The sequence below is a fragment of the Barbus barbus genome (genome assembly GCF_936440315.1).
Source record: "Barbus barbus genome assembly, chromosome: 33".
Lineage (NCBI taxonomy): Eukaryota > Metazoa > Chordata > Actinopteri > Cypriniformes > Cyprinidae > Barbus > Barbus barbus.
In genome coordinates, this window is record NC_136761.1 from 17,602,483 (window position 1) to 17,627,481 (window position 24,999).

Below are 24,999 nucleotides of genomic sequence, written 5' to 3' on the forward strand. Positions count from 1 at the left end.
ATATTGAATTATATTATATTAGTTTTTTTTTTCTTTGAGTGTTATCTGGAAATTGTTCTGTAGTGCCACATGATGCTTCAGAAATCTGCTGATTTCTACTGATTTGGTGCTCAGAAACATGAATTATTATCAGTGATAAAAACATAAATATTTTGTTACATTATTAATGACCTTATTTATTTTTAACAGATTGAATTGATCCTTTCTGAACAAAAAATATTAATTTAATAAAAAAAAATAAAAATAAAAAGTCAAACTGATCCCAAACTTCTGAACAATACTGTTTGCCACAGGTGATTGGCTCATGAGTGAAATGCAGAATTCAAAGCATGTTATTCCAAAGGCATGCTTTCAAATGCTAACAAATCTTTCTTTGGGCTAGTCTGGGAGTTTTTAATGCCAAGGATATTAATGGATCCAAGAATTTTAATGCCAAATAAGATGCTTCACTTGTGATGATCTCTCTTTGTAAAATATAAAAAAACAGCTGTGTTGTCTTTTCTTGAAAATGTTTACACTGTAAGGAGAGATTAACACTTTAAAAAAAAACATTCTTAATGTTAAAACTAGGGCTGTGAAAATAAAATATTCACGGATCAGATTTAAAAACAGAATGATACTGTAAAAACTCCTGCACTAAGCAGAATAATTATATAATAGATAAGATGCAATTATATGCAGTTATTCATAACGACGTGTAAACTTTGGAATAGAAAGTATAAATAGCAATGATGATTCGGAAAAGAGAGGGTGCAGAATTTATCCTGAGACTCAAGGGCTGTGTGGGAAGACAGGCCGCGATTTCATCGTAGACATGTGGGCAGTTGGTGACCAGTGGGAAGTTCAGGGATTACTGCTTTCATCATGTTCCAGACTGAATAAATTGAAAATGGTAAACAAACTGGCAGCATACAATTTATGCTTGTCACCTGGTCGTGCTTGCAGGCTGCTTTATTTCCTTATCAGTGGCATGCAGTTTCTCCTCAGCCAGCATTGTTTTGTGGTGAAGCGTGTTAAGGCAGCTTGCTCTGGGACCACAATCGCATGCCCTGCAGCTCAGCTGCACTTAGAGCTAATAATGTGGATTTTTAACCTCTACTTCCTTTACATGCTCACAACCTTGGAAAGAATGGCCTGCTTCTCTCTCTCTATCATTCACATGCAAGCGGTCTTTGGTTTCAATAGCATCCTGATTTATCTCAGGCCTTCATGCTGGTATGTATATAATCAAAGATTTGGAGAAAGCTGGAATGTAAATAGGCAGTTAGCAAGCCTAAATAATTCTGTCACCTTCGTGTGAAGCCCACAGCTTGAATTTTTAGCATTTTACACTCTTTAGTCTGTTTATCCAATAAATGAGAGATCATTTGTGTGAATGTTCTCCTGGTTAGCTGCGTCTTTATGGTAGGAACAGCTTGCTCCATCTTGCACCATGTGTCCCCGCCCCCCCTCGAGAACCAGGCACATCGTTCCCTCTCTTTCTGTCTACCCTCTCTCCAGCCCCACTGCTTCAGCCCTGGCCAACTCTGATTGATTTCACATCTGTGAAATAAAGCTTAGCCGAAAAATCTAATTAGGTTTCACAATGAACAAAAAAAGGAAGAAATGGCAGCGACATATGGCGTTGGCTTCGCAATTAGTATCTGTAAACATGGATTAGACATTAAAACGATGAGGGAGAGAACATGCAGGCTGTTTCTGCCTATAATACCTTCTGTTCCAAAAGTCAAAGAGGATGTCTGGGAACTTGCGACAACAATAGATCACTGTGTTTTTAATACAAATCGGAGAGGCGCGACACTTTGCCGCACTTCCCTGTTTCGATATGAACTGCGACGGAAAGAGAGTTTAGCGCTTTCGAAGCCGCCTGCCATTCTCCATGACAGCGATAAATTGGATGTTTGATTGATAAAATTTCGCCCATCACTCTTGCCGAGCATCACAGACAGCCATTAGAGCAGGAGAACAGAGATGAATCACTTCAGCCCTGAGTCAAGTGAAATTTACGGAGAAAACATCTTCAAATATCATTTTAATGGCTTACCTTTCCCAAGGACCCCTCTCTCTCTCCTTAAGGCTATTTGGGCTGAGGCTTCAGAGGAGATGATTAAAAATTAATATTAGTTCAGGATTGACAGCAAACACCATTTGATGTGTGCCACAAAGGGGTTATGGGATTGTGGACTTTCAGATGGATTCACAGCCACAGGAGACCCAAGTTTAAACTTTTGTGGAAAATGCTGAAGGGGATGATGAGATGGTGGAGGTGGGTTGGGGAGTTGGCGTGGGTTTGCTGGTTAGTTGGATTGCGGATAAATGGTGATGGTTGGAGCGAGTTTAATTTTTTGCAGTCTGATGAACTCTGTTGCAAAATGAATGATGTTGTTTCCCCTGTTTTAAGGAAACAGATCTCTGAAAGATGTGTTTGGTGAGATTAGAATACCTCTATGTCGATGGTCTTTGAGTCCAGCTTGGGTAGCTCCTTGGTTTGAGCCCTGATGTAGCATCGCTGGTGCTTGGCAAAACGAATGCCCATGATGCCCTTGAAAGACATACATTTTAATGAGATTGACTGTTTATTCCATGATTTGAAAAATATCAGCATTTAAAATACTCTCACAAAAACACCCCAAAGCCTTTTCAGTACAGCACAGATACAGCGAATGTCATATAACTAAAGCAACGGGAATCATTTCCTAGCCAATTCAAGATTATTGGTCTACAGCCCCAGCCAGTAGAGAGGTATACCGCTGAAGCCATGATTATATGTAGGCAAAGCCCATTGATTTGCAGCACTTATGGTCTGTGTTGCGAAGCTAATCTGTTTGGTGAAGTGAGAAGCTTTTTTCCTGAAAGCCACAGCTGATGGTCTGCCATACATAATTTCTTGATTTACACTTGAAAAGAGAAAAGCCCATTTTAGCAGGAGCATCTGAAGAAAGTTCTTTACTGTCTGAAAGTAGTCTTCGAAGGGAAATAAAGGCTATCACATTACAGACTCTTCTCTTGGAAGGATAAAAACAATATCTCCCTGCATTCGGGAATACATTAAGTAATCCACAGTTGCTCTGGTTTTGCTGTTGTAACATAGGGAAAGTGAGAGTGAGTATGATGCCGTCGGAGCAGTATTAACGGAAGCATCATAAAATCATGTGTTCTGTGCTCTTATAACTACTGTTAGACAGCACACTAACAATTGTAATTTTCACCTAAGCGGTTTTGAGAGACGTGAAAAGTGCATTGTTTGTGCTGAAAATCATTGTGACAAATTGCTCTTCAATTTCTGGTAATGGTTTGCTTTTGCATACAAGACGGACCTGATCTGATGAAATGCATTTATTGCTGAGCCTGGTCAACTGGAAAATGGAGAGACTCTTCATTACAGGGATAAAAAATAGGAAAGGAATTTAATTTAAGAAGTCGGGTGAAGAGTGTTGAAGTACAGCTTTGCCATTAGCCAGATTAAATGTGTGCATGCTCTGAGACAGTTATTCGAATGGAAGCACTGATTGATGCAATTGGCAGAGAGGGCAAAGGAGTGCTGCTCCAATCATTGGCACATTACTCGTATGTAGATGCCCACACCTGTTTCCACCAGTTATTGGTTTGAGAGACAACAAATACTGATTCCTGAATGCAGGTGAAGTCAAGGGCTGGCGCTAAATCGAATTAGCACTGAGGAATCGCTCTTAAGAGCATTACTAGATCTAAGATCAGACTTAATCTGTGTCTGGGAAACTGACCCTGGCAGTATACTGTTTCTGTATTAAGATGTTATAAACGGACTTTGACTTTGTTAAAAAATTCCCCCTGCATCTTTACCGTCCTCTTGTATCATCAAATGGGCGGTAAAATAGCTCATCTTGTCTTCCCGTAGGACAAACTAATCATTGTTATTCTCCAAACTGATGGACAGAGACAGTGATTATTGGCAAAACCATTTAAAGTGTTGCTCTCAGCCACTTTTGTAACTGGTTTTTACAAGACTACAACGGTTGGAGAAAAATGTGCCATTTGTACATTAGGAAACACTTTTTTTCTTTAGCTCTTTTGCACTTTACACCTAAGAGTAAAAAAAAAAAAAAATTAAATAAGAAACGAAGCTGCACAATTGTAAGATAGAGTTGCATATGCATAAACAACCATTTAAAAGTTTGGGGGTCTATAAGATATATAATTGTTTTTGAAAGTATATTTTGGTGCTGCTTAAAGGGATAGTTCACCAAAAATAAAATAAAATAATAGTATTATTAATAGTATTAAAATAATAGTATAATTAATAGTAATAAAATAATATTTTATTATATTTTATAAAATAAAATATAATATAATAAAATAAAAGTCATTATTTTAGTTTTCTTTGCACGCAAAAAAATATTCTTGTAGCTTTGTTAAATTACAGTTAAACCACTGATGTCACATGGACTATTTTTACGATGTCCTAACTATGTTTCTGGACCTTGATCGTGTTAGGATCCTTGCTGTCTATGGGAGGGTCAGAGAGCTCTCAGAATTCATCAAAAATATTTTAATTTGTGTTCCGAAGATGAACAAAGGTCTTACAGGTTTGGAACGACATGAGGGTGAGTAATTAATGACACAATTTAAATTTTTGGGTGAACTTTCCCTTTAATATTTTTGTGGAAGCATGATAATTTAGAATTCTTTAATGAATATAAGGTTTTAAAAACAGCATTTATTGAAATAGAATGTTTTGTGACAATGCATGTCTCTTTTGATCAAGTTAATGCAACATTGTAGAATAAAAGTAACAATAATTAATTAAAAAATCCCCAAAATTTTGAATGATATGCAATAATATATGCAGTATACGCAGTGATTGTTGGACATTAAATAAATAAATGTAACGGAAATTCACTGGTACGTTACCTCGTATTGAAGCAAAATATATTACTTGAACATGCGAAAGGACACTTTAAGACTTTTGGCTCATAACACAGTCTATGCGATGCATCTCCTTGGCTTTCCCTATAAGCTGCTGTTGTGGAATTCTCATCATTACTTTTAAGTTTCTGGAGGACACTCTGAGTACTTGTCGAAAACTATAGAGAAAATATTTTGCTTGTATTTCTGTTGGCATTACCACTGCATTTCCATTCATGGGCTGTAGCCTTCAGGCTCTGTGGAGATGGTTTGTAGTTTTAGTGTGTGTAATGACTTGCAACATCCCTCCTTCACAAAAATCAATTCCAAAGTCTGCTCTGAGCCAGAAGTTGCAAGAAGTGCCTAAGAGGGCTCGGTGCTCGAACTCCCCTTTCATTTATATCAACATGTGATTTGAATGATTTTACCTATTCACTTGTTTTCTGGTTTCCCATGGCAATGCCTTGAATGAAACTAATCTCTTTTGTGGCTTTGCTCCACTGACCATAGTAATTTAGAAAGAAGATGGGGCCAGCAACAAGTGTGTCTGAATGCTTATGTGAGATGTCATCACTGCCAGTTTGCTTTTGCTTAGCACAGTGCTTTTCAGAGATTCAATATCATCAGTCTGAGAGAAGAAGAAAAACGTTCTGTCTGTATTTTGACAGCAGTTCCTAGGCTGAGACTCGGATTGCAGAAATGTGAGCTGAATCTCTCACATCACAATGAAAATATTTCACATGTATGTCATAAACCCTTACATTTTTGAAGTCGTGCACCTCCAGGACTTCGTCAGTGCCGTTTCCCATCTTGAACATCTCGATGCGTTGCGCTGGATAGATTTCCATCATGCTCTCAGTCTCCATTCCATCCAGTACAGCTTTATACTGATGATCATATACCTGTTCGGACACATACAACCCAACATAACAAATTACAGTAAAAACAGAGTGCCACTAGAATATCCAGTCTGTAGCAATAGAATGTCCCATTTAAAATAGACTGGATTTCATTGCATGACATAAAATATCAAGTGAGATCTGAAAGCTAAATTTAAAGCTACATTTACTTTTCTGAGACATTTACATTTAAACACATCAACTGATATCAAGGTAATTTATACTGAATGCATGGAGTTTTTTCCTTTCAAATTCACACTAGTGTCCTAGCAGAATAATCACATTTGTAGTTCATCACATTAACTATATTACACCAATGTTTGTAAGTAAAGTATAAAGTATTAACATTAAAAACTGTCTTTTTAACATCATACCTGTAATTTAAACTCTAAGAAACCTTTTGTGAAATGTTTTGCTTTAAATTATTATCATTCGTTTTGCTAATTTAATAATACTTTTTAAAGTGTCCAAGATAGTGCTGCACCTAGGAACACCGATTTAGTTCTCATCGCTTCTTAATTGCTTCTCCAAAAAAGATTTTGAAAAAGCCTTTTTTCTCTACTCAATGAAAGTCAGTAAGGTCCCGACTAGCTTTCAGTGTATGGACAAAAACAGTTTTCAGAATAAAGTCTTCTTTTATGTTCCACAGAACAAAGTAAGTCATGCAGGTTTGGAACGACATTACATTCTTCTGTAAATGATGACAGAATTTTTATTTTTAGTTGAAATAACCCTCTAATATGAACATACTTTATGAAACTTTCCTGGTTCCTCATTAACACAAGAATCATATCTTCTGTCAAAGCCAGTCAGTTTGCTCAGGCTGACTTGCAGCATGACTATGACCTCTATTAATAAATGTGAACTGGCAGCTGCCCTTAGTTGCTGTAAGTACGCTTCAAGTAGACTTAACAAATGTCTGATTTGTCTGATTGTCTGAGGTCTCGGAAGCATTATATGGCTTTTCCCGTTGCCAGGCCTTGCAGCGCTGCTGTTTATCTCAGCGCTTTCTTAAATGCTGTTTTTGGGCATGCATCGGTGGCTCCTTTCTGTCTACAAAAATGATTCATGCCCAGCAGCCAAAAACCCTGCTATTAATATTTATGTGCGTGTTGTGTTATGATGAGAAATTACACTGCTGAGCTCACCCTCATCTGTCTCAGTAGCAATTCTGAGTAATATGTTATGCTTAGACATAAGGCAAAAGATGAACACACACAAATATAATACTACATTAAGATTAATGTCACAAATCAACATGTTTTCTGATTATTAAAGTGCTTTATGGAGTGTAGCATAGAGCAGTAAACACATCATTTAATATCGACTTGTTTGTCAGGTCTGTCGTGGAGAGTGTAATGTATTGAAATTAGCTTGAAAGTAACTTCTGCACGGATCTGCATTTGTATTCATCCATATACAAAGACGAAGTTATGTGAAGACGTAAGTGTATGAGTGTGGCGATAGCAGAACTGATTGGCCTACAGTGAGTTGTAAAGAGAACAAATTATAGAATATTTCATTCCTGAGAAGAAGTGGGGAGCTATAATGCTTTTATTAGTGCTTTGTTTATTCCTGCAGTTTGAGGGGGTAATTTTGTTCTGTCGATGCTTTATTGATTGAAATGACTTTCAATCAGTCTGTCCATCACACAGAGCTATCATATGACTTAAGAAGGTGCTTTTTGAAATGTTACAGCCCCAGTGCCCATTTATTTTCATTATTTTCATAGATAGTATTTTTTATTATTTATTGTTCCACAGAAGAAAGTCATACGGTTTTGGAACAACATGAGGTTGAGTAAATAATGACAGTTTTCATTTTGGCTGGAACTATCCCTTTAAGAACATGATGAAGAGTTAATGAACTGGGTGTCCTGTGAAGGACCTTGTCAGTGCCAATACAGCTTGAAGCTACTGCAGGCATTCTTATTGATTAAAATTGCAAAGTTTTTAAAATCCCCATTCCCTGTTCTTTTTTTTGTTGTTGTTACTCTCCTGTATTATGACAAACCTCAAAAACCTTCCCCTTTAGCATATTTAACCTAACTAATTTTGTCTACTCTGTGCTTTCTTGTATCCAAGTTACCGGAAAAGATGACAAAAAAGGCTAGATATTACAAAGAAATAATGATAATGAAAGTGAATTAGCTCTCAGCACTATGGGAGAGTACTGGAGTTCAAGGCGAAACAGAGAAATGTATTCATTAGTGCTCCATCATGCAGATACCTTGAGCACTGCATTGATTCGTGTGATACAGTGTCTGCTTTTTCAAATTTCAGACATTCAATAAGCCTATGGTGATCATACTACTTAGCTGACAGGATTAAATATTATTTGATTTAACCATCGTCATGCCAGAATTCTCACAAAACATATTAAAACTGTTGCAAATTGAAGTGATAATGGACATTGTTACAATATTAACAAATACAAATAACTGTTATAAATGTGTTAGTTTAAGGTGTTCATTTATTGTTATTTTAATGCATGCAAAAAAAAATTATTAAAAATGTATTTTGTAATGTATAATGTAAAACTTTCATTTGCCACAGTCTAATGCTTTTGAATTATCTGCATTTTAGGGCTTTTCTTAGCAAATATTGATAAATGTCAGAGATTCTCAACCTGAAGTGGTTTTCTGATACTTCGACTTTTAAACTATAACTTTTGCCTCAAACTCCTAATTTGCTGCTTATTAATAGTTAGTAAGGTAGTTGTTAAGTTTAGGTATTGGGTAGGATTAGGTATGTACGATCATGCAGAATATGCGCTTTATAAGTACTGAAAAACAGCCAATATGTTAATAATAGGCATGCTAATAAGCAACTAGTTAATAGTGAGAATTGGTCCCTATACTAAAGTCCTACCAAAATAATGAAATGTGATTTCATTTTGATTCCAGAAGTCTTAACTGTTCTCCATTTGTACAACAGTTGTTGAGGGCACAAGTTAAATTACTATGTCTTTTTTTTTAATGCTGAACAACTTGATTATAAATGATTACTTAAAAATGTGTGTCCACAGTTGAGAATTCCTTATATATATATATATATATATATATATATATTAATTGGAATGTCATGTTTAATAATTATTATTTTTAATCGTTTGACAGCCTGATTTTTAAAATTCCTTTTCAACTAGTCTTGTACTTCGTCACAATTTCAGACTTTTTTTTTTTGTCCATGATATCGATTCGGTTAGTTGGTCTCAAAACAGCAAAAAATAGCTGTATTACAGGACAGACAAAATTTAATATTGTATCCCTGGGAGATCATAAGAATGTACTGGCAAGTTCAGAGCCTGCTCATGATATATTGTTAAAATCGTCCCTAGTGCCTAGGCCTTGAGCTCTCAATTCCTTTCAAACTCATTACTTTATAAAAGAGGCATTTGAGAAGCACAGTCTTTTGTTTACATTTTTGCAGGTACGTCATGTGACCACCACAGGAGCTTTTCAGTCTTATGACAATCTATGCATTAAGATTTCAGGTAGATTACCCATAATCTACTTCCCGGTGATGCCACCTGGCTTTAATATACTTCAAGCACTCATGATAGATAACATGTGGAGGAGTTTTCAGAGTTCGCTTGTTTACTTCTTTTCATCTACTGCATGTCTGATCTCTTAGGTGGCCCAGCATATGGAGACTCTCAGGAGAGACCCACCCCGAGGAGAATTAATAACAGACAAGGAAGCCAATGAAGTCTGAGAGTGGTTTGCATCATCGTGCCCTACTGGTCCCCTGAGGATGCATGTTAAAGGTCGTCCAGACACTGTCACAGGTGAGTGGAGGAGAGAGGCTAGTATGCTCACGACAGCATGTCCCCTTGTTGTCCTCAAGGGCCTAGAGATACGACCGCCCGTCAGAGCGCAACATGATGGCTGTCATTCAGAAGTGAGACGATGACTTCACTTGTGTCCTTACCCTGCTGAGAAGAAGACCTGAGGACGCACCAGTGTCAACGGCACCGCCACATTGCCAGCCTTACAATGGAGGAGTGCGATAAACTACAGTAACTGAGTTGTTTTTCACCATGCGCCTCAAGAATAACTGAATTGCTATTTTATTTCTGTGCTTTATGGGTTTCTTGTTGTTTTAGGTGTACAAAGCGAGTGAAAAATCCATCAGACTCAAGGGCTGACAGATGCCACTCAGCGAAATAAACACTAACTGGCTTTCAGTTGGCGCTGAAATATAGTACTTTGACAACAGAAGTGTGAGTACAGCTGTAGATTTAGCACTGGTTTGGTTGCAATAAGTGAATCACCTGCAGGGTGTGCGGTCGTCTCTTCCCCTCTGCTTCTCTTAAGCAACCCTGCTCTCCACACGCTCCCTGCACTCCCGCGAATGACGAGTTAACAACTACTATTCACATGGGTAGTCACATGAGCACAGCAAATTCCTCCCCGGGGTTGAGCTCCCCTCTGAAATGTTATGATAGTTTTTCTTCCTCCTCCTCTGAATTCCCTATCTCTGTTTTCCACATTTTTCCCTTTATTTTGAGTGAAAAAGTACATTTTTCTTGCAGATTCAAAACGAACACAGCTGCAACTGTCACAACAGCCCCCACAGCAACACTGCCACTTTTACAACTTCCCTACTTCCTTTGGTATCTTTTGCCATTAGGAAAATTAAAGACACCCTTCATTCGATCGACAGCTTGGCTTTCATCTCTTAGAAAAGACGAAGTGACACTAGTGTATGAGCTATAATGAAAGCTGGATTCTCTAAAAAATGAGACAACCTAAAGAAAAAAAGAAAGAAAGAAAAAAACTCCAGGGTATATTGCTGTAAAATGAAGATCCCCTCAGGAAATAACTTCTCCAGATCAGTTGGAGACAGCGGTGCAGATGGCATTCACATGTGCTCAATGCATGTCAAAAGCCACTGTGTGAGCTACTGTGTAGTTATTATTCTAGGAATTAAATGATATTCTCATTTCAGCGTGCGCTAAAGATAACAATTCGCCCATTGATGGGCTCTTCATTACCGCCCTGATCTGGTCTGACTCCATTTTATCTGCCCTGAATGGTGCAGATAACCGCGGGTTCATTTCCATCACAGGTTCATCTCTATGAAATGCAAATGGTTTTCCTGTTCCATTTATTTCTCCCTTCAAAAGCCTCAGATATCAGGTATTAGCCGCAGACCGCTCACTATGCTTGTGTTTGGTCTGGGGACAAAGGCAAATTTTTATTTATTTATTTTTATTTTTTTGCTGTTCTGAGACAAAGGAATTATGGAAGCAGACACCGATGACAAGGCTTGTCAGGATGTATGACCATTACAGTTAAGATAAATGCGAAGGGAATGCTTTCAGGGCTGCCAGATGCATTTAGTACAGCATCTGGAGATGTCCGATAAAGACAAGCGGTTGCTTTCCCGACAGTCGTCTGTTTTGAAAATGGTGAAATGATGGTTCACTAGCTAATATGGTGTTACAGTGACATTTATTCCTCAAGGAGTTTGAGTCCACTTTCTTTGTCAGGTTATAGTTTAGCGTTTTTGAAAGACCTCCAAAAGTTAGTCTACATCTGTCTAAATTGAGAGGTCTATCCTTGTAGCCTAGCAGCTATACGCTAACCCACAAAGGTCTCGTTCGTTAAAATGAAAGGCCCAGCATCAAAGGCAGATCTGAAAATAATAGATACCTCAGATGAGATTTTAGAACACATGCCGTGTAAATACACAAGCTTGTTATTATGGGATGTTTAATTACAACCGTTTACATAAGGAACCGAGGCCAAGAGCATCTTGTTTTCTGGGGCTCTTTTGTGCCTCTTTCAGTTCTTATTATAGCTCTGTCAACAGCAGAGTTAAAATCAACTTTTGCTTCACCCGAAAGCCACAGCTAACTATTAAAAATAGAAGTGAGCTTCCTTGCGGACATTTTGGATGCAGAACAGAAGGGGCATGAATCACTGTTTGTCTATAACTAGCTACGTTTAATGTGCACCACAAATAATAAACAATAGATAGTGGGTTGGCACTCATCGCAGTACAAATCACATTAGTTGATGCAGTAATACAGAACATATTTCTTAACGCTAACTGTGTGCATTTTGATGCAGACAATACAAATGTAATTACTCACAAGCCATACTTCACATCCTAGGCGCTGTAAATTGTTCAATCGACTGAAAATGCCTCTTTATAGCAAAGACTGGACTCTCTGTGGAATTTTAAATGCATAATTGCAAGCAATTATAGAGAAGAAATTTCAGTAGGTCAATTGCTGGAGAGCTATAAGCTCATTCCTCTATATTTATACTCCAGAGGTTCACTGAGAATTCCTTCACAGGCGAGGGTCTCTCCACAAGGGGAGCGCAATGACCCAGTTTCTCAGCCCAGATCCCCTGCGAGTCGCTGTCGTTTGCCACGTATGACCACCTTGCTGTGGTTGACTCGCATCTGCAGCTGCTTTTAATTTGCTGGGGCACCCTTTCTTTAGAGCCAATGCATACATGACTAATCGCACCAGCCATTTTAAACAACTTGAGCTCTCACTGGCGATAAATCACTTTGATCTGAGCTACTGTGCGGGTAATAGAGCTGTGTTTAGGAGGGAGGGGAACCACGGAGCATTGGGAGCAATTGCGTTTTCTCCCTAGTCAGCACGCAATTGTAAGGCAGGCTCAGGGACTGGGACATTGCGCTTTGAATCATTGTTTGCTTTTATGATCTGTTGAAAATCAACAAGCAAGTGGCGTTTAATACCCCTTCGTTTGGGCTAACTCACATAGCTGGCTTAAAAAGTGATATCAGAGTCATAAAACATGCAATTTTTTTGTTATATTTAGGCATGACATAGGTTGAAAGAGATCAACGTGCATATTTGAATGTGTTATGGGACATTGTTATTCTTTGCAGTGGAAGGTTTTTTGCTCTGAAGCTTCCAACAGTTGTCCCATAGGAAATAACGAAAGCCCTTTCAACAGGACGAAATAACATTTTCAGGACATTGGGTGATGCAACACTCCCAAGCTTCTGCTCTTACAACCGTGATTGATATCTCTGTGCTGAAGGGTGAAAACAACTGATGTGGAGTTTATAAATAAAACTTCCAAGAAGTGACAAAAGACCTTTCCCAAGAATACTGGGGAGTCTCACATTTTTTTTCCCTCCTCTTCTTTCTCTTATTCCTTTGTGAGGTTTGAGTGACTACTATTCGAGTGAAAAACACACAATGATTCCTGTAATTGATTGTTCCTCTGAATGGCCTCGCAGTGTAAGAATGCAGGCCAATATTCCATCATAATAGGGTACGGGATACCGCATGAAATATTCATCAAACACTGTTCAAAATGCTGGCACACTCTGGTAGTTCTTTGTGAATGTAAAACAGATTTCACATGGAAAATATGGAGCTAAATGCCCATCTGAGAGCTGGGTTCAGAGCCGTGTAGGTAACCTCTCCTGCTGTGGGAGAGGACATGATGACCCCGATTGTTACTCAGACTCACTAAAAATGACTAAATTGACTGAAGACATTCAATACTCCAGTGGCTAAGTGGCATTCAGACTGCTTGTGAGAGCAAACGCTCTGTGTTTTCAAGCTTTCAGATGCACGGGATAATTTGATTAACAGCATTAGCTGCTAATGAGAAGAGAAATGTAGCTTGGCTGAGGGAGAACTATTAAGGAGCTGTTTTCATTTAAAACTATTGACTGGGGTCCAGAAAGTAGAGATTTTCTGAGCGGAAGACCATTTTAGTTCACTAATTTGTATGAAAAGGTGCATAACGAAGCAAAATAACTAGCTCACACGACAGCTTGACTAAATTTAACAGAAGTTTCCCTCCTAAAAGCATTTATTTTGTAAGCCTCGCTTCATTCATAGCAGATCTCATAGGACCTCTTGTCTTGAAAGCAGAATATTACTTATCTGACATCCATCCTGCAATGTGGCAAGCGGGGACACCTGAGGCAAGCGTTGAGACCAGAGAGAGCTTTAGAATCGCTCTGTTCTTAAAAGTGTTTTTCAGGCATTACTGCTGCTGAAAAGCCCCAGTGATGGGAGTCATCATGTATCGCTCGCATAGTAACAACATTCTGGTCTCTGTGCTTTTGCTTTGGGTGAACGGAGGGGCAGCAGTTTATTTTGGTCTCTAAACCCCAGCTCAAGACATAGATCTATATAGAAAGAATGAGAACCAAAGCTTGCCAAGTTTCCATACTAAAGCTTTAAATGCAAATGCGCCAAAAGTTGTGATCCAAAGGATCAGCTTAGTAGTGAAGTGAAGTGACATACTGCCAAGTGACTCGGAATTCGTGCTCTGCATTTAACCCATCCAACGTGCACACACACAGCAGTGAACACACACACACACACACCGTGAACACACACCTGGAGCAGTGGGAAGCCATTTATGCTGCGGCGCCCGGGGAGCAGTTGGGAGTTCGGTTCCTTGCTCAAGGGCACCTCAGTCGTGGTATTGAGGGTGGAGAGAGCGCTGGACATTCACTCCCCCCACCTACAATCCCTGCCGGCCCGAGATTACGAGTCCGACTCTCTAACCATTAGGCCACGACTTAGTAGTGGACAGAATAAAAATTTAAAGGCTGCAATGGAATGTGTCAAGGTATTAGTTACAAGTTATTATTCTAATCTGCAAATGTAGCTAACTGAGGAGTTTTTAAAGACTTTCAACATTTCTTGCATATTAACCATAGTTTAAACATTCCCTCGTTACCACTGTTAGATAAACAAAATTGATAAACATCTGTAAGAATCTATAGTTAATGTTACCAAAATTATGCTAAATTAAAGGCGTTTCCTTATTGATGTGTGTACTTAGTAAAACATGGTCTATGTAGCATGATCAAATACACACACACACATCCCGACAACTATGATGCATCCATAAATGATCTTCCGTTTAATTTGTGTTTTATCTTTTAGTAATATCAGTGATTTCTCGTATACTGACTACACTTTGCATGATGTATATCACAGCCCTCTCTAAATGAGGCTTAAGAACATGTATCTCCAGCGTTGATGATCAAGTATTTGTAGTCTTACTGTTTCTATGTCGACAGAAAGTTTTTTCCAGTATCATGCAGAGCAAGTAGGTTCAGAGCTTGGAGGATTGTGTCAACAAAAAAAAAGTTCTCAATGCAGAGATGGCTTTGTAGTTAACAGCGGCAAAATAGTGTTAACCTTTGGTGTGTAAATGGAAACACAGTCTTCCACTTACTGAGGATTTCAAGTGGATAAGGAAGCAGAGAGCTCTCTGAATGTCGTTTTATCACATAGCACATGTAATGTATTATACATGCATGCAGCTATTTTTCACATTCTCAATGCAATCAGATATCTTTTAATGTTTCATAATTTTTCCCCATTAAAATCTGTAAATGATGTGCCCAGTTATTAAATGATGAAGAGTTTCAAAGCATGTTCAAAGCATATTGAAAATAAGCTTATACTCTCAGTCAAGCTTTCTGGAGAGCCGTATTCAGTTGTAACCTTGGCATGCGGAATACATCTGTGTTTACAGCAAATAACGACACCGTCTGAGGGTTTTTTAAATGACTTTCTTTCAAGATCTAAATAGACTTGATTTCGCTGTCTGCCGTCGATGCCTCTATAAGCAGAGAGCAAAATTATAGACCTAGGTAGAGCACGAGTGAATCAACACCTCGTGTTTACTCTTCTTACAGACTTTGGCAGTGTCATTAGTAGATGAATGAGCTCCACATCACTGATGAAAATCATTTCACATTCCAACAGCTTGTGGAAAATATCTGCAAGGTCATTGGTGCTATGCAGTGTACCTCATCTTTGCTGTTCCATAAATCTAACCCCCCACCCCCTCTGAAAACTCAGTGGTGAGGAGTGAGATAAAAGATTGACGTATTTGATTGATTCCGTAATGTGCTAATTAAGCTTTTTGTGCATTTTGACTTCTTTATAGCTTATTAGAATGCAAACATGACACTATGAGTTATTATTTGTGTATTTGTGTTTTTTGGAGCGATTTATCTGCTCAATGTTTTGATGAGACGCCATGCCTATTCCTTGATATTATTTCCTGTCTGAGATCACTCTAGTGGTCAGTTGAAAAAGACTTGTCAAGAGTATTAATGATTGCAGTTTTTTGGTTTAGTCATAGTTTCAATATTTTTTTCATATTAATTCGACTACAATGACATCTATTTAATTATATATACTCTATTAAATCAAACGGTCTTATTCTTTTCAGAAAGTTTTCTTCAAAAAAATAGTTTAGTGCATTGTTAATATTTAGTGGTCATATGATGCTGATTTTTCCATCTTATCATCATGTAGAAATCAAAAATCCTTGTGTTAAACATTGCCAGTGTGGTTGTGTCTTCGAAACAATCTGAACATATTCCAGTTTCTTAAAACCTGAAACAGAAATGTAAGTAGTTCATTGTTATGTGATAGACAGACGCTTCTTGTTTTCTGTTTCATTTAAAAACCGTGACAGATTGTCTCATATACAACGTATGTTGAAGAGATAAATTATGCCCTGATCAATTTCAAGGTGTCTGTTGGTTAGATTGCTGCTATGTCAAGTGAAAAGGCTAGCTATGTGATGTTTTAGTTACACACTGGGCCTGTTGTCATTTTTGAGGACGTCTGTTTTGTTTTTCTCAGTGCCGTGCAAATGTCACACTTTCAGCGGGTCATGAAAATCCCATTATTTGCCAGCATTTGTCATTTTCTTATGCTATAATTTGGATGTTAATGATTTAAAAGACACAAAGCTTAACAACATGCCAGCCCCCAACTAGTACGCAGCTCAATACTTTGCATGCATTGCCACTCTCATTGGAAATCTTTCAGCTCCCACTAGGAGATGTCAATCATATTTTATCATTGAATCAAGCAGGATCCTCCCAAAGGGCTATTAACACTGACTGACTAACAGAAACACATCTGCTGGGAAACTACCTTTGATAATTGCCGCACTGAAGCAACATAACAACAACTAGTTTAGTCCAGTAATGTCATCACATTGATGAGTAACGGTGTCCATTTTTAAGCTTGTTATATAGATAAAATTCAGAAACAGATCTCATATCAGAATGGGAAATTCACCTTGACAATAATTCATTCACCTCTCAATGACTGTTAATTTAACTCCATATCTGACTGACAGATTTAACCCTTAATCCATTTGAAATAATGAGGCACATTCTGTGGATCTGGGTGGTGTTAAGAATGGTTTCAGTAAAGTTAATCTGATGAAATCTACTCTTACGTGAGAGAACTGTGTGGCAGGACTAGTTCTTGGCACCCTGTGTAGAATCGAAACAGGATGTGAAAGCTCAATCAGAATCTAAATTGTGCAAGAGAAAGAGAACTGATCTCTGTTCTGTTCTCTGATTTTCAGGGGTCGACGTCTTGATGGGAAAGAGGAAGAGGCAATGGAGGGTAAGGGAAATGGCCAGCACATCCATAATGAAGTGGAGGATATTTTTGTGTGCTGCTTTCACAGACCAAGAACATGTATTTGTCTATCTAAAGTAATATTTGAAATTTCCCAAAATTGTGATACTAAATATGTCTTTGTTATGGAGTGGCTGGTTATCTGTATAGATTCCAGTCGGGCTGTTGCCAGAGCAACGAATGACCAGTGACATCATGCAATTATTTTTTTTCTCCTTCTTATGCCTTTTCTCTAACTTGGCACATGTGAAATAGGTGTGAATAATAATAAATAAGAGAAAATGTGAATTATATACAGTAAATGTGATAAAAATTAATAGTATTAACTCTGTATTAATTTTGAAGGTGAATTTGATTTGAATAACAGGACGAGTAATTTACTCAATTGTAATTAAAATAAATCAAAGTAATACATTCTAGCAAATTAATTCTCTCTCTGAAGGGCTTTTAAACATTCAAACTAAAGGCTTTGTCTGTTCTTTTTCCACATACTTTTCAGATTAAAATGACTATTTCTTTAAAATCCAAATTACAATTCTTAAATTGTCAATGTCACACAACCATGTTTGTTGATTGAAGCTGTTGACAGAATCCATTACATGTTTTTTTGTTTATGAATTAGTTATGCTAATAGGATTTCTTTTAATTGTTCTGCTTTTTGATTTTGAATTTTGTATTTCTAGGTCATTGCTCCTGATGCTAACACGTGAGGAACCATCAAAAAATGGCTACAGACTTGTTACCTTTGCACAGGCTCTCATTTTTCTGTTCATAATACTTAACAGGTATCTTGCAGAGCGCCTGAAAACATATAAAACACTTCAACAGGGGTTCACAATCCACCTGAGAGCCCCTGACTGGGTAGAGCGGATGTGTCATGTTCCCTTACCTCTGCTTTGCAACGGAGCAGTTTGTTTCAGCCAGGTGGAGGTCAGAGACTATTGCATCAGCTCGGTAAAAACACGAGCTCATAAGTGAATAAATGAGTCTGATGAGTGTAATAAAAGAAGATTGCAGACCCGAAAGCACCACCCGTCTGGAGGGGCTTCCAAAAGCAGCTGCTCGGATTGGCCGGTCTGCTTCATTAATTTAATTATTTTCCCTCAAGGTCTGAAGACCTGAGGATTTTCGACACCTAGAGAGAGAAGGGGCAAACAAAGGTTTGGCCTATTTTAAGACCTCTTTCTGAAAGCAAACAGTGCCGAAATCATGCCTTCCTGGAGTCTATCCATCTTTCCTGCAAAGAGACCGTCACGACAGCCCCCCCCCCCCCCCCCCCCCCCTCCAAAAAAAAAAAAAACGGAGGGTAAATAAACCTGCGCGGGGGGGGGATGAGTTCCTTGCCCGGCACCTGCTACTATTACTGGAGAGCAGGTGCAACTGTGTTCATTAAGATACACATCAGGACACAGAAGTCCTTAAGAGCCGGTTGGGGGCACATTTTGCGAGGCTGCCTTGCAAACACAACATAGCAACAAGGTGAGCGAAGTAATTTCAACTTGAATAATGGGGGGAGTCTCGTGAGCCTGACAGACGTGTGCGGCGAAAGCAATTTCACAGCACCTCTCCGTCGCTGTTCGTGTGATCTATTCGAGGTGTTCGCCGACACCGCGGTCAATATGACAGACACCGGTGGTTCGGGCCTGATAAGGTAGCCTGAAAGAACATGGCTTGGGTACCTCACGTGCGTCTGTCAACCACAGTTCCTTAAGAGACAACGAGCATTCAGAAAGGTCAGAAAAATAGATGACATCAGCTTACCGCAGAAGATGTTTTCGGATAAAGTGCAGCAGTGCTACGACATGTCTCATTTTAAAGGCATTTGCTTTAAATTCGGCTATATTAGGTGATATGACAGGCGTCTAATCCCACAGGAACCAATAGAACAATAATTAGGACACGGTAAACATGATGGCGGCGTTGGACAACACGCAGTCGCACAGTCAGACGCACACACGCCCATCTTAAACACATAGTGGCGTAAAGAATGATGGCTAACTCTTTATCTTTCTTCTGTAACAACATATGTTTGTAAGTAATTAAAAGAAGTTCCCAAGCGGTTACTATGTCATACTGAAATACAATATGGTGAGCAAATTACCTTTCCACAGCAGTTTATGCAAAGCTAGACACAGGAGACTGCTTTGCCTCTCCCTGCTGCCGCATGGAGGGATTGGCAAAGACAATCTCCTGTTCTATTGATGTATTGACTTCTAATCAGTTTGTCAGGAGCTGTACCTTTTAAAAGCTTGGGAATAATTGATGATGTCTTACCTAGCAAAATAAGGAAAACGAGAAACATTTCATATTTCATCAAGTCTAAATAAGGGGAGGCGGGGCTTATGAAATATGCAGTGTTGGTTTGAAATATTCATATCTAAGCTACAGAATTGTGATGCCCGGAGCTGCAATAGTTGCACATTCAGGTTTCATTGTTGATGTCAGCACTTGAGGCGTACTGTGTGTGTAAAACACACACACACAAACTCATTGCTTGCCTAATATTTCCCCCTGACTGCTGTTGAGAGGAGACCCCCAAACAGTTGGGCCTATCATTGTGTTTTAAAGCACCATTATACTGCTCGTTGCTGGATATCAGCGACTACACAGGCCTTAAGTTAGCCGACCGCAGCAGTTCGAGAGTGTGAGCACTCGATCTCCGCAGCCCAGACTTCCAGTGTCATTAAGCCCATTACATGCCCTGTGAGAATCTTCACTGCTTCTGCAGCTCAAAGTGATGACTCCTCAAGCAGGAGCGTGAAATATCTGATGCAGAAATTAGACTGGAGCTTCAGCAAATGCGTTAAAAGAATTGGCTGTTAAACGAGTAACATCCTCTGGAAGAATTTATGCATAACGTAGTGTACCGAAGCATAAGGTTTGCTTGCTTGTTGACTCCCCGGTATTGGCAATTACTTACACTCTGTCCATTTCTGGGTATCAACAAGAATTGAGGAACTTTAATGAATAATATCTATGTTTTGCAGTTCTGGTTATTATAGCAATCTTATTATATAAAAAAATTTACTATGTATTTATCTATTCATTCTGCTGTTTTCTCCAACTCTGTGATGTTATTGTTTATGCCAAGAAAATCAAGATTGGATTCAGTCAGTTCCAAGAATACTAAACAGTGTGTGCAGATGTTTCTGTGTCTTTCATTTGATTTCATTGAATTTCCATTCCACGATTATTATTCTAATCATTTCCTAATTAATCCACAGCCATGCACCATGCTCAATAATATCTCTTGGTCTCCACAATATATTTGGATTTCTCTTACCTTCCCAGGGTTTGGACTCCATATATATCTCAAACTGAAGATAGAAAGGGCCAATATCAGGAATACCACACTCAGGATGATGGCGGCACACTGGTAAGCACGATACCTGGCCTTTCTTTCCTTCTCTTTCCCCAGCTCAACCTATAAAAACCAGTCACGTTATAGTACATTTGAACCTTTATATGGTGCGATTTCATGTAAAGGTTTCACACATTGAATATATTATGCACCACAGTGCTCAACTAAGAAAGAAATAATCACATAGGCAATTTGAATTCTTCCGAGATCAGAACAAAAGGTCACATTTATTAAAATTGTCCCAAATTAAAAGTTTGTCTGTTCGATTAAATTCCCGGAGCTTATGGCCGCAAATTAATAAAGAGAGGCTTTTGTTCCGGCTGAGTTCCAGGAGGAAGAGTCTAAAAGCTTACTATTCACAGTGGTGTGCTCCACTATCTCTCAGGACATGGCCAATCAGAATTATGAAATATGGAGGAACAAGCTTCAATTAGCCAATGTCTCTTGCCGAAACAGAAACTTAAAGAACAGAAATAGCAGCGGTGACCAGGGGCGCTGGATATTTAGAGCTTATAGCCCAGGCCTCTATGAATGCGTATGGTTTCATGCTTGATGAAATATTGAATAATGCACTTTATTATAATAATAATGTTTAAATGTTGCAGTGAGGTGTCATTTAAATGAAATAAATCTTTAAATGTAAAATTAAATGTGTTTTTTCTTCTATGGGTCAAAGCACATTAGCCATTAGAGTCGGCAAGTGTTGTTTACAAGTTAGCAGGCTATTATTAATATTAGCACTTCTGATATAAAAATATCAGAAGTATCCAAGTATATTCAAATATCCGTAAGCACTGTATGTTCTGCTCCATTTTCAGAGTTATGTCTTTAAAATATTTTCTACTTTGCCAAGATATCTGGCTGGACCAAAGTCAGTGCGTTTTTTGTTTTTTTTTCTGATTACTTTGGTGTAGTCTGTAGAACAGAAAGCGGCACCATCATTTCTTTCACTTTGTGACAGAATAAATAACAAAATACAGCAGACTTTATGCAAAATAGTCAAAATATGACTTGCAAGACCACGTCTGATTTATAGAGCAGCCTTTAGCTCTGAATAATTTTATTTTTCAAACATTCGTGGGCTTAAGTCCCAGAAGCCCACCCCTAATGTTGCCCAAGATGGTGACTCCTGTGATTGCACTTTACAGTATCTTACAGTTTAAGACACAGGAATCAGACAATGTCATTGAGGATATTTTTCTGAACAATATATATATATATAGATTAGGGCTGCAACTAACGATTATTTTGATAATCGATTAGTTGGCCGATTATTCTTTCGATTAATCGGATTAAAAAAATATTGACCAAAAAAAACACTATTCCACATTCTGCCCAATGTCCTTCAAACAAACGTGACAACTGAATGCTATGAAAACATACAGTGCTTAATTTATTAGACCACTTATCATAATAAAGAGAAAACATATTTTAGGAATTTGTCAAAAATTTGTTTAAATTTAAAAATGTTATTGTCATTTATTGGACATAATAATAAAAAATGGCCTCATAACAGCTTGCATTCTTGCTGGTATTGTTTATGTACTTTTTGACTGCAATTGGGTATCGCGAAAAAAAAATACTCAAATAAAAAATACAAAAAAATAAGTGCTCTGGTTTTCTTTCATAGATAACAGCAATAATGATATTATAGCATTAAAAATAGCCTACTACTGTTACTAAAGAGCTTACACATATTGGAGTACTAACCAGTACAGAAAGCCGAAAAATGATTTTGGTTATCACCAATACTGTTACTTTAGAGCAGCAGTGGCACAAACCTTACATAAACACATTGTTAAAAAAACTTACATAAATTTGTTAAGCATTGTAAAAATTGAATATAGTTTAAACCTCTATTAAAAATTAAAATAATAAAGATAATAATAAAGACGAATAAAAACACAAACTCAGTGTTAACCAACAGGTAAGAGTAATGTTCTGCAGGAACTACTTTGATCACAGTCACCTGAGCTCACCTCGTCATTTCTTTATCCTGTAAAAGGCCGTTATGGAGCGTCTCATGTTTATATTCAGACAGACAATTACACGCTGTTATCCCTTTAAAGTTCCTACTCTCATAAAATATTTTAATTTATTTTAAACCTTAAATTAACTTTCAACAACAGATAATTCAGCACAATGGATATGTTTGCGCTGAAAAGCCTATTAATTGTCTCCCTCTCTACTGTGTTCTGTCCGTCTGACGCGCGTGCGCGCGCCCGCCGCGCCGGCGCTCATTCGGTATTTTAAACTTAACACAGACTGTCAGGACGGACCTTTATGCAAAAATGGAAATGCTCGCGTGAATTTGTGGCATTTATAGATGAGGATATGACCGTAAACTGAACGTTTTTGCGCTGAGGACGTACACGCATCTGTCAAAGCGCCTGACAGGGCAAGCCATTACTCTTATGCATTAACTTAAAGCTTAAAATAAAGAATTATCATGTTTTGGGCAGCTTGGATCACGTGCTTCTCCGGCAGAATCTCATTCTGTTTCCTCCACTATTTTTAGATGCATTTTGTCCATAGAAATGCATTATTCAGTGCCGTAATTTGACTAACCAGCTGAAGTTGGACGTGCACTGTGGGCAGACCCGATTAATCGATAATGAGAATCGTTGTCGATGATTTTCATAATCGATAATAATCGATTTTATCGATTAGTTGTTGCAGCCCTAATATAGATATAGATATTCTTGAAACGTATGCACACATATAAATGCGCTGTATAAGACAGTTTCACATCGAGTTTGTCATGAACGCCCTGTTAAAAACATCCAGTTATAGGCCCTCTCTCTACACATGACGGGAAACAGGAGGACAAACCATTAGAGAAGCCTGAAATTCCTCTAAAGAAGAATTTCCCCTTGCATGAAGCAAAAATGTGAAAAGAGATGGAGCTGAGATTCAGAGGTTGGAAACTTGACTGGAGGACAACGTTCCATCTGCTCGGAATACAAATGGCTCTGAAAATATACCGACGGCTGCCAGCAAAACAGTATTAAACTGGTTTAAGGTTAAGAATCAGCGAGGCAATTCTGCTGTTGCGGGATTGAGTCTGAGTCTACAGTGATGAAGGGAGCCGAGGGCCCCCTGCTGATGAGAGAGAGTGAGGAAGGGCGAAGAGGAGAAAGAGAGAGGTAGAGCTGGAGGGAGGGTGCGAGAAAAGAGACGGAGTGATGAGAGAGGAAAGGAAAAAAAGTTGAAAGAAAGGTGGAGGGAGAGAGAGAATAAGAGAAAAGGAAAATAACAGACGATGTAGACAGTTGTCCTGAGACTATTTCCATCTGAATGGATAAATCGGGAAGAATCCCCCTGTAATATCTGTTATTTCACATCATTGATGGTGATGGAGATCTTTCTTCTTAAAATAAATTGCACACTGTTGTACAATTGCTCAAATCTATATTTATCATCACTGGGTCCATGCTAGTCTAAAAGGTTATATTAATAATTCTGTGTTACATTATTTTTGAAAATAATAATAATAATAATCCACTCACTTGATTTTCAGCTGAGCAGACACATGATTGTGTACACAGTGCTGAGAAAATGATCTTAATAACTTAATTGTAAATCATGTGGAATAATTTGCACAGTAGTAAATGTCTAGCCATACAGCCGTGCAGTGCGACGCTCAGCTGGAGAAAAGGCACAGAGTGCAAGAAAGCAACTCAGAAAACTAAACAGTCAAAAAGCTTCCAGTCTGAAATAATTAACATTTTACCCTACCTGACATTCACATATCACAACCTTTGAAAAGAGCAATTTAACACAAATTAAAAATCAATCTGAGATCTTCCACTTATCAAATCCTCTGTACTGAACCTTTTAAGCATTTTAAAAAGAAGAAAATATAATTTAATTAATTATTTTATATTTATACATTACAGAGAGAATCAGCATTCCATCTGAATTTTGATTTTCTTTGAGACCTTTCTCCCCCTCATTTATATTTACGAGTTTTAACTTTCCAATTTTGTATCACATAAAAAATACTCACATCTTTGCAAAGCACTTGTTGACTGCTGAAGTAAGGGTTACTCTCCATAATTGTAGCTGGAGTAAAGATAATCTTCTCTGGAAACCTTCTTCCACACAGAAGTCCCTCTTACTGAATCCAAAGAGCCAAACTTTCCTTCCACTGGTAATTTGGGAACCTGATCAAGAGGGAGGGTTCCGCCTTCAGATGGGATGGAATAACTTTAACTACTGTGGTTCTTTTTGTACACAAAGCAGATGTTCACACATTCATCTATGAATGGAGGTTATACTGATGTGAGCATTATTAGATTATTTCCATGTTATTCAGCTATACCTACTTGACCATATTAGTAGGCAACACAATCACATCTGGAAATGTCTGTGAGGGTTTCAGGTTTACAAAAAAGAGTTAAGCTCAGCAGGACAATGCACTCTGCT

General features: G+C 38.2%; 1 protein-coding gene across 1 annotated transcript in view; it reads right to left on the bottom strand.

The window, feature by feature from the left end:
• LOC306853253 (tenomodulin-like) overlaps window positions 1-24,699 on the bottom strand; it is a 32,883-nt gene extending 8,184 nt beyond the window's left edge. The window contains exons 1-4 of the mRNA XM_079390517.1: window positions 24,581-24,699; window positions 20,494-20,634; window positions 5,646-5,786; window positions 2,444-2,542 (exon numbers count right to left, since the gene is read on the bottom strand). Of these exons, the coding sequence (XP_079246643.1) occupies window positions 2,444-2,542; window positions 5,646-5,786; window positions 20,494-20,634; window positions 24,581-24,628 (429 nt within the window). The 5' untranslated portion in view covers window positions 24,629-24,699. The remainder of the gene's footprint in view (window positions 1-2,443; window positions 2,543-5,645; window positions 5,787-20,493; window positions 20,635-24,580) is intronic.
• Between the last annotated feature and the right edge of the window lie 300 nt (window positions 24,700-24,999).